Raw genomic sequence first — 13108 nt, forward strand, 5'->3', positions numbered from 1 at the left:
ATTCTCCAGAACACATCACATATTAGCCAATAACCAAGTCTCAATGAATTAAAAAAGACTGAAGTCATACCTTGCATCTTTTCTGACCACAACAATGTAAAACTAGAAAGCAACCAGAAGAAAAAATCTGGAAAGAGCACAAATACATGGAGTTCAAATAACATGCTACCAAACAATGAATGGGTCAACCAAGAATCAAAGAGGAAATAAAAATACATGGAGATGAGTGAAAATGAAAACACAGTGGCCCAAAATCTTTGGGATGCAGCAAAAGCTATTATGAGAGGTAAGTGTATAGCAATATAGGCCTACCTCAAGAAGAAAGAAAAATCTCAAAACAATCTACCTTTACACCTAAAAGAGCTAGAAAAAGAACAAACAAAACTCAAAACCAGCAGAAGGAAGAAAAGATTAGAGCAGAAATAAATAAAATAGAAAGTAAAAAACCAACAGAACAGATCAATGAAACCAGGAGCTGGTTCTTTAAAAAGATCAACAAATTGATAAACCTTTAGCCAGACTCATCAGAGAGAGAGAGAGAGAGAAAGAGAGGATTTAAACAAAGTCAGAAATGATAGAGAAGAAATAACAACTGACACCACAGAAATACAAAGGATTATAAGAGAAATTTATGAAAAAGTGTATGCCAACAAACTGGACAATCTAGAAGAAATGGATAAATTCCTAGAAACATATAGCCTTTCAAAATCAGGAAGAAAGAGAAAATGTGAACAAAGCAATTACCAGGAATGGAATTGAATTAGTAATCAAAAAACTCCCAACAAGCAAAAGTCCAGGACCAGATGGCTTCACAGGTGAATTCTATGAAACATTTTATTTCATTTTATTTTTAAGATTTATTTATTTGAAGGGGGAGGGGCAGAGGGAGAAAGAGTGTCAAAGAGATTCTGCACTGAGCGCAAAGCTGGACACAGGGCTCAATCTCACGACCCTGAGATCACAACCTGAGTCGAAACCAAGAGTTGGCCACTTAATCGACTGTACCACCAAGGCCCCCTATGAAACATTTTAAAGAACAGTTAATACCTATTCTTCTCAAACTATTCCAAAATACAGAAGAGGAAGGAAAGCTTCCAAATTTATTCTATGAAGACAGAATTATCCTGATACTGAAACCAGATAAGGACACCACAAAAAAAGAGAACTACAGGTCAGTATCTCTGATGAACACAGATGTTAAAATCCTCAACAAAAATATTAGCAAACCAAATCTAATTATACATTAAAAAAAATCATTCATCATGATCAAGTGGGATTTATTCCTGGGATGCAAGGGTGGCTCAATATTCACAAATCAGTCAACCTGATATGTCATATCAATAAAAGGATAAAAACCATATGATTTCAATAGGTGCAGAAAAAGCATGACAAAATACAACATCCATTCATGATAAAAACCCTCAACAAAGTAGGTTTAGAGGGAACATACACCAACATAATAAAGGCCATATATGAAAACCCACAATTAATACCATACACAACAGGGGAAAACTGAGAGCTCTTCCACTAAGGTCAGGAACAGAACAAGGATGTCCACTCTCACCACTTTTATTCAACATTGTACTGGAAGTCCTAGCCACAGCAATCGGATAACAAAAAAAATTAAAGGCATCCAAATAGGTAAGGAAGAAGTAAAACTTTCACTGTCTGCAGATGACATACTATTATACAGAGAACCCTAAAGATTCCACCAAAAATCTACTAGAATAAATAAATTCAGTAAGGTTGCAAGATACAAAATCAATATACAGAAATCCATTGCATTTCTATATACTAATAATGAAGCTGTAGAAAGAGAAATTAAGAAAATAATCCCATTTACAATTATACCCAAAATAAAATACCTAGGAATAATCTTAACCCAGGAGGAGAAAGACCTGTACTCCAAAAACTATAAAACATTGATAAAAGAAATTGAAGATGATACAAAGAAATGGCAAGATATTCCATGCTCATGGATTGGAAGAATATTGTTACAATGTCTATACTACCCAAAGAAATCTACGTATTTAATGCAATCCCTATCAAAATACCAACAGTACTTTTCACAGAACTAGAACAAACCTAAAATTTGTATGGAACCACAAAAGACCCCAAATAGCCAAAGGAATCTTGAAAAAAAGCACACACCTGGAGGTATAATAATCTTGAATTTCAAGATACAGTATAAAGCTGTAGTAATCAAAACAGTATGGTACTGGTGTAAGAACAGACACATACATCAATAGAATGGAATGGGAATAACCCTAGAAATAAAACCATGGTTATATGGTCAATTAATCTTTGACAAAGGAGACAAAAATATGCAATGAGAAAAAGACAGTCTCTTCAACAAATGGTGTTGGGAAAACTGGACAGCCACATGCAAAAGAATAAAATTGGATCACTTTCTTACATCATGCACAAAAATAAACTCAAAATGGATTAAGGATCTAAACGTAAGACCTGAAACCATAAAAATCCTAGAAGAGAACACAGGCAGTAATTTCTCTGACATTGGCTATAGAAATGTTTTTCTAGATATGTCTCCTGAGGCAAGGGAAACAAAAGCAAAAATAAACCATTGGGCTACATCAAAATAAAAAAGCTTCTGCACAGCAAGGGAAACAATCAACAAAACTAAAAGGCAACCTACTGACTGGGAGAAGACATTTGCAAATGGCATATCCAATAAAGGGTTAATATCCAAAGCATATAAAGAACTTACAAAACTCAATGCCCACTAAAAACAAAAAAAAGAAAAAGAAAAAGAAAAACAACAAATCCAAAACACCCTCAATGTCCAAAAAACAAATAATCCAATTAAAAATGGGCAGAAGACATGAACAGACATTTCTCCAAAAAAGATACACAGATGACCAACAGATACATGAAAAATGCTCAGCATCACTTATCATCAGAGAAATGCAAGTCAAAACTACAATGAGACATCACCTCACACCTGTCAAAATGGTTAAAATCAACAACACAAGAAATAAGAGGTTTTGGGGAGGATGAAGAGAAAGAGGAATCCTCTTGCACTACTGGTGGGAATGCAAACTGGTGCAGCCACTCTGGAAAACAGTATGGAGGTTCCTCAAAAAGTTAAAAATAGAACCATCCTACAATCCAGCATTCACACTACTGGGTATTAACCCAAAGATTACAAAAACACTAATTCAAAGGGATACATGCACCCCAATGTTTATAGAAGCATTATTAACAATAGCCAAGATATGGAAGCTGCTCAAGTGCCCATCAACTGATGAATGGATAAGAAAATATGGTGTAGGGGCGCCTGGGTGGCACAGTGGTTAAGCGTCTGCCTTCGGCTCGGGGCGTGATCCCGGCGTTATGGGACCGAGCCCCACATCAGGCTCCTCTGCTATGAGCCTGCTTCTTCCTCTCCCACTCCCCCTGCTTGTGTTCCCTCTCTCGCTGGCTGTCTCTATCTCTGTCAAACAAATAAATAAAATATTTTAAAAAAGAAAAAAGAAAATATGGTGTATATATACAATGAAATACTATTCAGTCATAAAAAAGAATGAAATCTTGTCATTTGCAACAACACAGATGGAGTTGGAGAGTATAATGCTAAGCAAAAGAAGTGAGATAAAGACAAATACATATGATTTCACTCATATGTGGAATTTAAGAAACAAACGAGCAAAGGGGCGTGCAGGGGGAGAGAGAAAGGCAAACCAAGAGAACAAACAGGGTTATCCAGAGGGGAGGTGAGTGGGAAGATGGGTGAAATAGGTGATGGGAATTAAGAAGGACACTTGTCATGATGAACACTGGGTGATTAAAATAAAAACTTTAAAAAATACAATTCAAAAACAGGAAAAATTCAATCATACTGTTTTAGAATGAATACATAGGTGGTAAAACCTAATACAAAGACAATGAAATGATTATCATAAGCCTAGATGATTGCTTCCAGTGAGGAAAGTATTATGATCCAGATGGGAACACAGCAGTTTCTGGGGTGCCAGTAATGTTCTATTTCTTGAACTGGATGGTTCCAGAAATATGCATCTTAGATACTTTTTGTATACACGCTATACTTCAGATTTAAAAAAACGGGACGGTAAGGATAAAACACCAGTCCATACAGATGAATACAGCTAGAGAAAAACATAATTATGTTGACTGGTTCATAAACCCTAAAGGGAGGTTCAAGCTGCCAGGTAATCATATTATATTTCCCTGGTCCATTTGCCCACTTACTCTCCTAGAAATATTGTATAGCTTTCTGTTCTGAAACCTCCAGCATTCTCCCCTCCCATCCTCATCTTCAGTTAATTATTGTTGCCTACTTCTCTGAGAAAAATGGAAGTAAAGAAAACTTCCACAGACTTACCACAATACCCATGTCCCAGAATTCTGCACCAACATATTTTACCTTCCCTCAGAGCTCAACTCTCCATGCTACCATCGTAAGGCCAGTCCACCTTTTGTGCACCAGATCCCATTCCTTCTTGCCTTCTCAAAAACAGTATTACAGCTCTCCCATCTGTCACCTGTATCATCAACTTCCTTCAGTAAACATGCTGTTATTTCTTAACCAAACTTCTCCACCAGCTGCTACTACATTTTTTCTGTTTTTAGCTAACTTTCTTGAAAAAGTTGTCTGCAGTTACTGTCTCTGATCCTTTCCCTTCCATTCTCTCCTAAACCCACCACAATCTCGGATTTTTGACCTGTCAAAACTGCGCATCAAGATAATCAATAACTTCTAATGGTCAACTGTTGGCTCTCATCTTCCTTATTTATCAGGAGCATGTGACACAGGTTATATCACTCCTTGCTCTTTGACAGATTTGCATCACTTTGGTTTTTGGTAAAACACTCTCTTCTGATTTTCCCCTTATATAACTGGTCATTCTTGCTCTGTCTCCACTGCTGGCTGATTTCTCTTCTTCCTCACTTAATGTTGGAATGTCCCAGTATGTCTTTGGTATTCTGTCCACCTACACTCATTTTCTTGGTACTGTCATTCATATTCATGATTTAAATACATCTTTATACAACACCTCCAGTTCAGATACTTCTCTTAAACTCCAGACTCATTTATAACGTCTACTAGACATCTGAAATTCCACATGTCCAAAACTAATTTCTCCAATTTCCCCTCAAAACCTGTTCTATGACTTATTAAGCATCCTTATCTCTGTTTAAGCCAGTGCTACCCTGTTGCTAAGACCAAAAACTTTAGAGTCATCCTTGTTTTTCCTCCCCCCATCTAGTCCATTAATAAATACAGTGTATTCCATCTTCCAAATATATCCAGAATTTAAGATTTCTTCACCTCCTCCACTGCCACCACTCAGTCCAAGCCACATTCATATCTCACTTGGATTATTGAATGGCCTCTTACCTGGTCTCTCTGCTTATACCCTTGATCCTCTACATCCTATTCTTAACACAGCAGCAGAAAGACCCTTTAAAATTTTTTTTTAATTATGATATGTTAGTGACCATACAGTACATCATTAGTTTTTGATGTAGTGTTCCATGATTCATTGTTTGCGTATAACACCCAGTGCTCCATGCAATACGTGCCCTCCTTAAAACCCATCACCAGCCTAGCCCATCTCTCCACCCCCCTCCCCTCTAAAACCCTCAGATTGTTTCCCGGACTGTTTTAACATATAATTTACATATTATCTTTCTCCTGCTCAAAATCCTATAGCGGCTACTCATCTTACTCAGATGAAAAACCAACTACGCATGCCTAGGACAATACCAACTTTTTAAACTTTTTTCCCCCTGGGTTTAGGAAGCATAAAAATAAACACAAAATGGGAGTTTAAAAAAGTGATTCTTAAAGCCAATCTTCAAACCACTTCTGGCTTCTGAATAACTTTACTTACTCCACACTGAATGAGGACAGCGCAGTACATGTTTATAAATGTCTCTGTTTTTTCCTTTTAACATGTGGCTTTTCCTGTTTTGTTTTTGTTTTTTGTAAATGTTATATTTTTAATAAAATAATGGTTATTGTAAATGGAAGGTTTTTAAAACACTTTATTACTTGAAAAATAAAGTTTTGGCAGAACTCAATTTTAATGCCTTCACCATTTCTCCTCTCTATGCATTTTTTCTGAATTAAAAAACAGAACACTTTTACTGGTGTATGGAACTGAAAAGTCTGGGACTACTAGTCAAAAGGATCTAACAAGCATGTACTAAAGCAAAGGTAGGAAAAATTATACTGACTAGATTATTAGACCCCTCCCCAGCTCTGTCAGGACTGGCTGTGTGACATTAAAAAGTTTTTTGCCTCTCTGATCCTCTATTTCTTCATCCATAATGCCCATTAAAGTACCCATTTCGTAGAAATATGAAAATTAAATGAGACGATACATTTAAATACATCGACACATAATAGCCACATGTGTGTTTAGTTAATGCAACACTATTAACTATGTATTTAGTTAATGCAATGTTAATACAGTGGTGTATGGTGGGAGAGAGAGTGGGAGGAGGGTTAGTGGGAGTAGATCATATTAACGCACAGAAGTATTTTATCCATTTAGGTTCAGAACTGCTGGCGCACGGTGATAATAAAAAGCATTTTGGTCAGTTTCATTATTGTTTGTAAATTCTCTGCAGACCATTTACCCCCTTCTTGCCTTCACCAGCATACACCACGGCAAAAGACCATCTCCCACATTTACTCACTATTAACGGAATATTAGGCATAGTATATGGCAAGGATTCAGAAGGCAGTATTAGAGTAAGGTCACCATGTATTCTTAAATAAACTAATGGTGATTATTTAGAAAACTAAAATATTCACTTACCTTTTTTGAATTTATGTACAGGGAGTTTTTTAAGCTGATCTTTACGAAGTCTGTTTCTTCTAGCTCTATGTCTGTCCTGGACGAATTTTGTGATCTAAAAATAAAGAAAAAAAGAAATCAGATATTAAATATGCAAACAGAAAATGGCCATTAAAATAACAGACATGTTTCTGGATAGCTGCTGCAAACCAATTCAATTTATTTAAACCTTAATTGAAATATCATTAATTGAGCACTAATTACATAAGTGAATAGTTTCCCTCAAATTATCCTTTGAATTTTTAATCATTGATCTAAGTTATCTTTATCTACTCTAATAGAAACATTATAAATAACATCAAACTGTTTGTTTGCAAATATAAATGACAGACCACATGTTACAAAGACTCCACTGGATCAAGAAGGCAGCAGAGTTGAAATTCCTGTAAGTTACAAACTAATAAAATTTTCAAACATACATGTATTAGTCACTGCACTTTTAGCTGTAGTAGCAAACTGAATAGAAGTACTACAGAACACCTGTACTATGAATACTCAGAAATGCTGGATAAAATATACAAAATATTTTCAAATATAAGTGACTATGCTTGCAAGAATGAAAAGGAAGTCTGCAGGGCCAGAGCCAGATGCCAAATGCCAAAAGTGACATCCATAAAAAGTAGATTAAATTCACCAGCTTTTTTTTTTTTTTTGAAGAATTTGGATAAAGAAAAAATTCCAACTGTACGCTATTTACAAGACAAAAAATTAAAACTTAATGACACATTAAGAAAAATATAAAGGTGAAAAATAAAGGAATAAAGATATACCATGGCAATATAAGCAAAAGGAAAATTGATCTATCGAGTGAAACAGAATTTAAGACAAAAATCATCCTAAGGAGGTAGTCCTACCTTTTGGCTAACAAAAAATTTAAAATTACAATAAATGTGGCTTCACAGTAGTGTTTTACTGCCTAGCACTGTTTTAGAAGACACCAAGAGTACAAAAAACTATAGAGAACTGTGATGACCGCACAATTCTGTGAACATACTAAAGACCACTGAATTATATATATTTTAATGGGTCGATTATATGTTATGTGAATTCTATCCGATAAAACTGATAAAGCAGTTTTATGGGGCGCCTGGGTGGCACAGCGGTTAAGCGCCTGCCTTCGGCTCAGGGCGTGATCCTGGCGTTACGGGATCGAGCCCCACATCAGGGTCCTCCGCTGTGAGCCTGCTTCTTCCTCTCCCATTCCCCCTGCTTGTGTTCCCTCTCTCGCTGGCTGTCTCTCTCTGTCAAATAAATAAAATCTTTAAAAAAAAAAAAAAACACAAAAAGCTGATAAAGCGGTTTTAAAAAGATTTTTTAAAAAAGACTATAAAAAACAATTTCACAAGCACAAACTGATGTACATATATAGAACTTTGCACTCCATAATTCTTTTCACATATATATGTGGGGGATGTTCACAAAATTTAGCCACAAAGTAGGTCTTTGGAAATAATCAAAGAATCTATAACATACAGTGTCTTCTAACCACAATAAAACTGAATTAGAAATCAATAGAAAAAAAAAGATATGGAAAAAATATGTATTTTGGAAATATAAAACTTTATTAAAATAGTTCATGTGTCATAGAAGAAATCATAATGGATATTTGAGTTTGTGATGGGGCCTTAAAATTAGCATGACTTTTTGCTACCTGGATTCTAAATAACTGGAGAAATAAGATCATGAAATGGCAGATTGAGGCAGGTGGAGTACCTAACACAGTGGAGAAAGAAATACAACTTTTTACTGAACCACAGAATTATATTGTCTTTTGTACCCACCCAGGTACAAGCAAAACAACGCTGGAATGGGACAGGCCATCCATTCACCCACCCCCAGAACTGCAGAACTAGTCCCGGATGAGGTGGAGATTGATTAATCCCAAGAGAAAGGTAGAGCTGAGTGAAACATGCCCTAGTTGATTCTTCCCAAATATACCACACAGATAAGATACTTCATCTCTCCTAAGACCAAATAAGTAAATGGTAAGGAGGGGTAGGAGTTATAGTAATTGAGTTCTCCCTTCTTGATGGAAACATCAAGAGTGGTAAAGAAACATCTTATATAACAAAAAAATTTTTTAATGTAAACCAAATTAAAATAAAAATATTTATCAAAAGCTATGAGTTGCAGCTAAAGTAATTGTTGAACAGAAATTTATAACCTAAATGAGTATATCAGAAAGAAAAAAATTAATAAGCATTCAGCTGAACAGGCTAGGAAAAAAAAAGCAATCTATCCAAACAAAATAGAAGAAAGAAAATTGATGCTAAGAGTAGAAATTCATGAACAAATGATGTTGGGGAAAATTGGACAGCCACATGCAGAAGAATGAAACTGGACTACTTTCTTACACCATACACAAAAATAAACTCGAAAAGGTGGAAAGCTCTAAATGTGAGACAGGAATCCATCCAAATCCTAGAGGAGAACTCAGGCAGCAACCTCTTTTGATCTCGGCCGCAGCAACTTCTTGCTAGACACATCTCCAAAGGCAAGAGAAACAAAAGCAAAAATGAACTACTGGGACTTTGTCAAGATAAAAAGCTTCTGCACAGCAAAGGAAACAGTCAACAAAACTAAAAGGCAACCTAGAGAATGGAAGAAGATATTGGCAAATGTCTTATCAGATAAAGGGCTAGTATCCAAAATATATAAAGAACTCATCAAATTCAACACCCAAAACACAAAACATCTAGTCAAGAAATGGGCAGAAGACATGAACAAACAGTTCTCCAAAGAAGACATACAAATGGCCAACAGACATATGGAAAAATGCACATCACTTGACCATCAGGGAAATATAAATCAAAACCACACTGAGATCTCACCTTACATGGTCAGAATGGCTAAAATTAACAACTAGGAAACAACAGGTGTTAGTGAGGATGCAGAGAAAGGGGAACTCTCTTATACTGCTGGTGAGAATGCAAACTGGTGCAGACACTCTGGAAAACAGTATGGGGGTTCCTCAAAAAGTTAAAAATAGAGCTACCCTACTACCCAGGAATTGCACTACTAGGTTTTTATCCAAAGGATGCAAACATAACAATATGAAGGGGCACATGCACCCCAATGTTTATAGCAGCAATGTCCATAATAGCCAAAATATGGAAAGAGCCCAGATGTCCATCAAGAGATGAATGGATAAAGAAGACAGGGTGTATATATGTGTGTATGTGTGTGCGTGTGCGCGCGCGTGCTATACAAGTGCCTCACTTCAGAAGTAAGAATAGAACAGAAAAAGAGAAAAATATTAACTTTATAGTGGAGAAACCCGGCTTAACCAAGGAATGAATGTTAATACCATTAGTGATGTTACACAGATATCATGTACCCCCTGACATAAGGGCACTTCATCTCTGTTTTTAAAAACTTATTACCCCCCCCCCCAAAACCCTATAACCTAGTGTAATTATAAGAAAAACATCAGATTGACAACATTCTACAGGATACATGGCCAAGACTCCCCAGACTGTCCAGGTTATGGAAAACAAGGAGAGATGACTGACAGACTGTCAGAGAACAGAGGAGCCTGGGAAGACATGCTAACTAAATAAAATGTGGTGTCCTGTTTTGGATTCTGGAACAGAAAGAGAACATTAATGGAAAAGCTCATGAAATCTATACAAAGTCTGGAGTTTAGTTACTAGTAATGTACCAATGTCAATTTCTTAGTTTTGACAAGTGGACCATAGTAATGTAAAATGTTACTAATGGGGAAAACTAGATGAGGAGATACAAGAACTTTCTTTTTGCAATTTTTCTGTAAATCTTAACATTATTCAAAAATTAAAAGTTTGATTTAAAAAAAATCAATACTGTTCTTATATCCTAATAACAACCACTTAGAAAATGCAATTTTAAAAGTCTAATAAAAGGGGTGCCTGGGTGGCTCAGTCAGTAAAGCATCTGCCTTAGGCTCAGGTCATGATCCTAGGGTCCTGGGATCAAGTCCCACATTGGGTTCCCTGCTCAATGGGGAGTCTGCTTCTCCCTCTATCCCTCCCCCCTGCTCGTGTTCTCTCCCTAATAAACAAATAAAATCTTTAAAAAAAAAAGTCAAACAAAAGACATGCAAAATGTTTACAGAAAAAAAATTATTAAACTTATGGATATAAAAGATCTAAGTAAATGTAAAGAAATATCAGGACATCACATAAAGACTGAACATTTCAAAAATGGCATTTAATCTCTAAATTAATCTATAATGTCCATATAATAAACTCATTGAATGTTATTATAAATATTCTTTATAAAAAAATAAAGTGAGAATACTGAGATTGTTTTATATGGTTGCAATCCTCTTTCAGTATCTATCTTAATACAGAGGTTTTCTTTTATCTGCTTCTGCCTTCAATTTGTTTTTATATCACAAACCATGTAGCTTTTAGAAACTTCCACTTTAAACACTGAGAGAATGAGGGTTACAAAGGCAAATAGTATCTTAGTATTATTATGAAGATAATTCTGACTTCGCAGACCCATTAAGAGTCCTGGGACCACACTTTGGTAACCGCTGCTTTAGAGATAAGGTGTCATCACCCTTAACCTCAAGCATTTGTACTTTTGTACTATTCTTTATTTACATTTTGATATGAAAAATTTCAAATACAGAAAAGAGTTGAAGAAACTTTATAATACCCATATACCCACCACCTAGATTCTACAATTAACATTGTAATACACTTTTTATCACCTATCTTTCCATCCCTCTATTTACCCATCAAAACACCTCTTTCTCTTCATTTTTTTTTACAGTGCACTTCAAAGTAAGTTGCAGATAATCAGTATATGTCTCCCCAAATACTTTAGCATTGTATTATTACTTAGAGCTTAGTATTTTACAGTATTTTATTCCTTAGGTAAAATTTATATACAATGAAATGCAAAAAGTTTACGTGCACAGACATTTGTGCAACCTCTCTCAAGATACAGAACCTGACTTACCCCCAAAACGTTCCCTCATATCCTTCTCAGTAAATCCTTCACCCCCTCTTCTTAGCCCCCCAGAAGCAATCATTGTTGTGATTTTTCTACCCAGATTATCTTTTCTAGACCCAATCATATAAATGGACTCATACAATATGTACCCCTTTATATAAGGCTCCTCTTACTCAATACAATGTTTTTTAGAACCATCCATATTATTTTTAGAAATACATTTAACATTAATTTACCTACCATGAAAATGACTATGAGGATGAGACAGATGCCCACTATGATAAGGAAGGGGATTAAATAGTATTCCAGAGGAAGACTAAATTCTGGAACTAAGATAATGTGGCCCCTAGAAGAAAACAAAAAGTAGTAATTGAGAAATATTAAGAGTTGCCAAATTATAATGTTAATTAAAAACAAAAACATTGCTTAAAAGGCAATTAGACATTACAGTTCAATCCACTATACACATCTCATCTTCTAATATATGATTTCCGATAATTTGAGAGATTTTCTCCATCTTTGTTTCTTTTACATATTTGCCAAAATAACTTGCCTACATAATTAAAGAAGCTTTTAGACTGGGTACAGGAAATCAGCCAATCAATACTTACTGTGTCCATCCTGGAAACATGTTATTTACTAAATTTAGTAATCTAGGCAAAATTCTGCATATCTTACATGCAAAATCAGCATTCAAACAATGGTAGTACCTTGCGTACTATGTCAACAAAAACGCCCTCCCCAACCAAATTACTATTCATCAGTTCCCCCTATGGTAAAGCTCTGAAGCCACTATTAACAAAAATATCCTCCCTCCTCCCTATATGTTTTACATGAGCTTCTTACACCCCATACAATGGACATAGCTCCTGTACTCTATATTCATCTGTGAGGTATGGAATAAAAAACCTGGTAGAGGAATTAATAGGAGTTGTAGCTTCCTCTCTATTCTCCACCCTCCTCATTGCTTGACTGGAAAAAGCTAAAAAATGTGTATGTTGTGGGGAAGCGATGGAGAACGCTACTTGCCTTATTCCCCTTTGCTATTAACCATGTTATTACTATTACAAAAACTGACAGGGACTCATGAAATGAAACTGTGATCAGAAAAGGCACACCACTGGGGTGCCTGGGTGGCTCAGTTGGTTAAGTGTCTGCCTTTGGCTCAGGTCATAATCCTGGAGGCCCGGGATTGAGCAGCACATGGGGCTCTCTGCTCAGCGAGGAGTCTGCTTCTCCCTCTGCCCCTCACCCCACTCATGCTCGCTCGCTCTCTCTCTTTCAAATAAATAAATAAAATCTTAAAAAAAAAAATA

General features: G+C 35.8%; 1 protein-coding gene across 6 annotated transcripts in view; it reads right to left on the reverse strand.

Annotated features, from left to right (window-relative positions):
* RNF13 (ring finger protein 13) overlaps window positions 1-13108 on the reverse strand; it is a 168776-nt gene that overhangs the window by 44796 nt on the left and 110872 nt on the right. For all 6 annotated transcript variants that reach the window (XM_008707231.2, XM_008707242.2, XM_008707221.2 and 3 more), the window contains 2 exons: window positions 12033-12138; window positions 6810-6903 (listed from right to left, as the gene is read on the reverse strand). In XM_008707231.2, the coding sequence (XP_008705453.1) occupies window positions 6810-6903; window positions 12033-12138 (200 nt within the window). The remainder of the gene's footprint in view (window positions 1-6809; window positions 6904-12032; window positions 12139-13108) is intronic.

This window comes from Ursus maritimus, unplaced genomic scaffold, assembly GCF_017311325.1.
Source record: "Ursus maritimus isolate PB19 unplaced genomic scaffold, ASM1731132v1 scaffold_20, whole genome shotgun sequence".
In the NCBI taxonomy this organism is placed as follows: domain Eukaryota; kingdom Metazoa; phylum Chordata; class Mammalia; order Carnivora; family Ursidae; genus Ursus; species Ursus maritimus.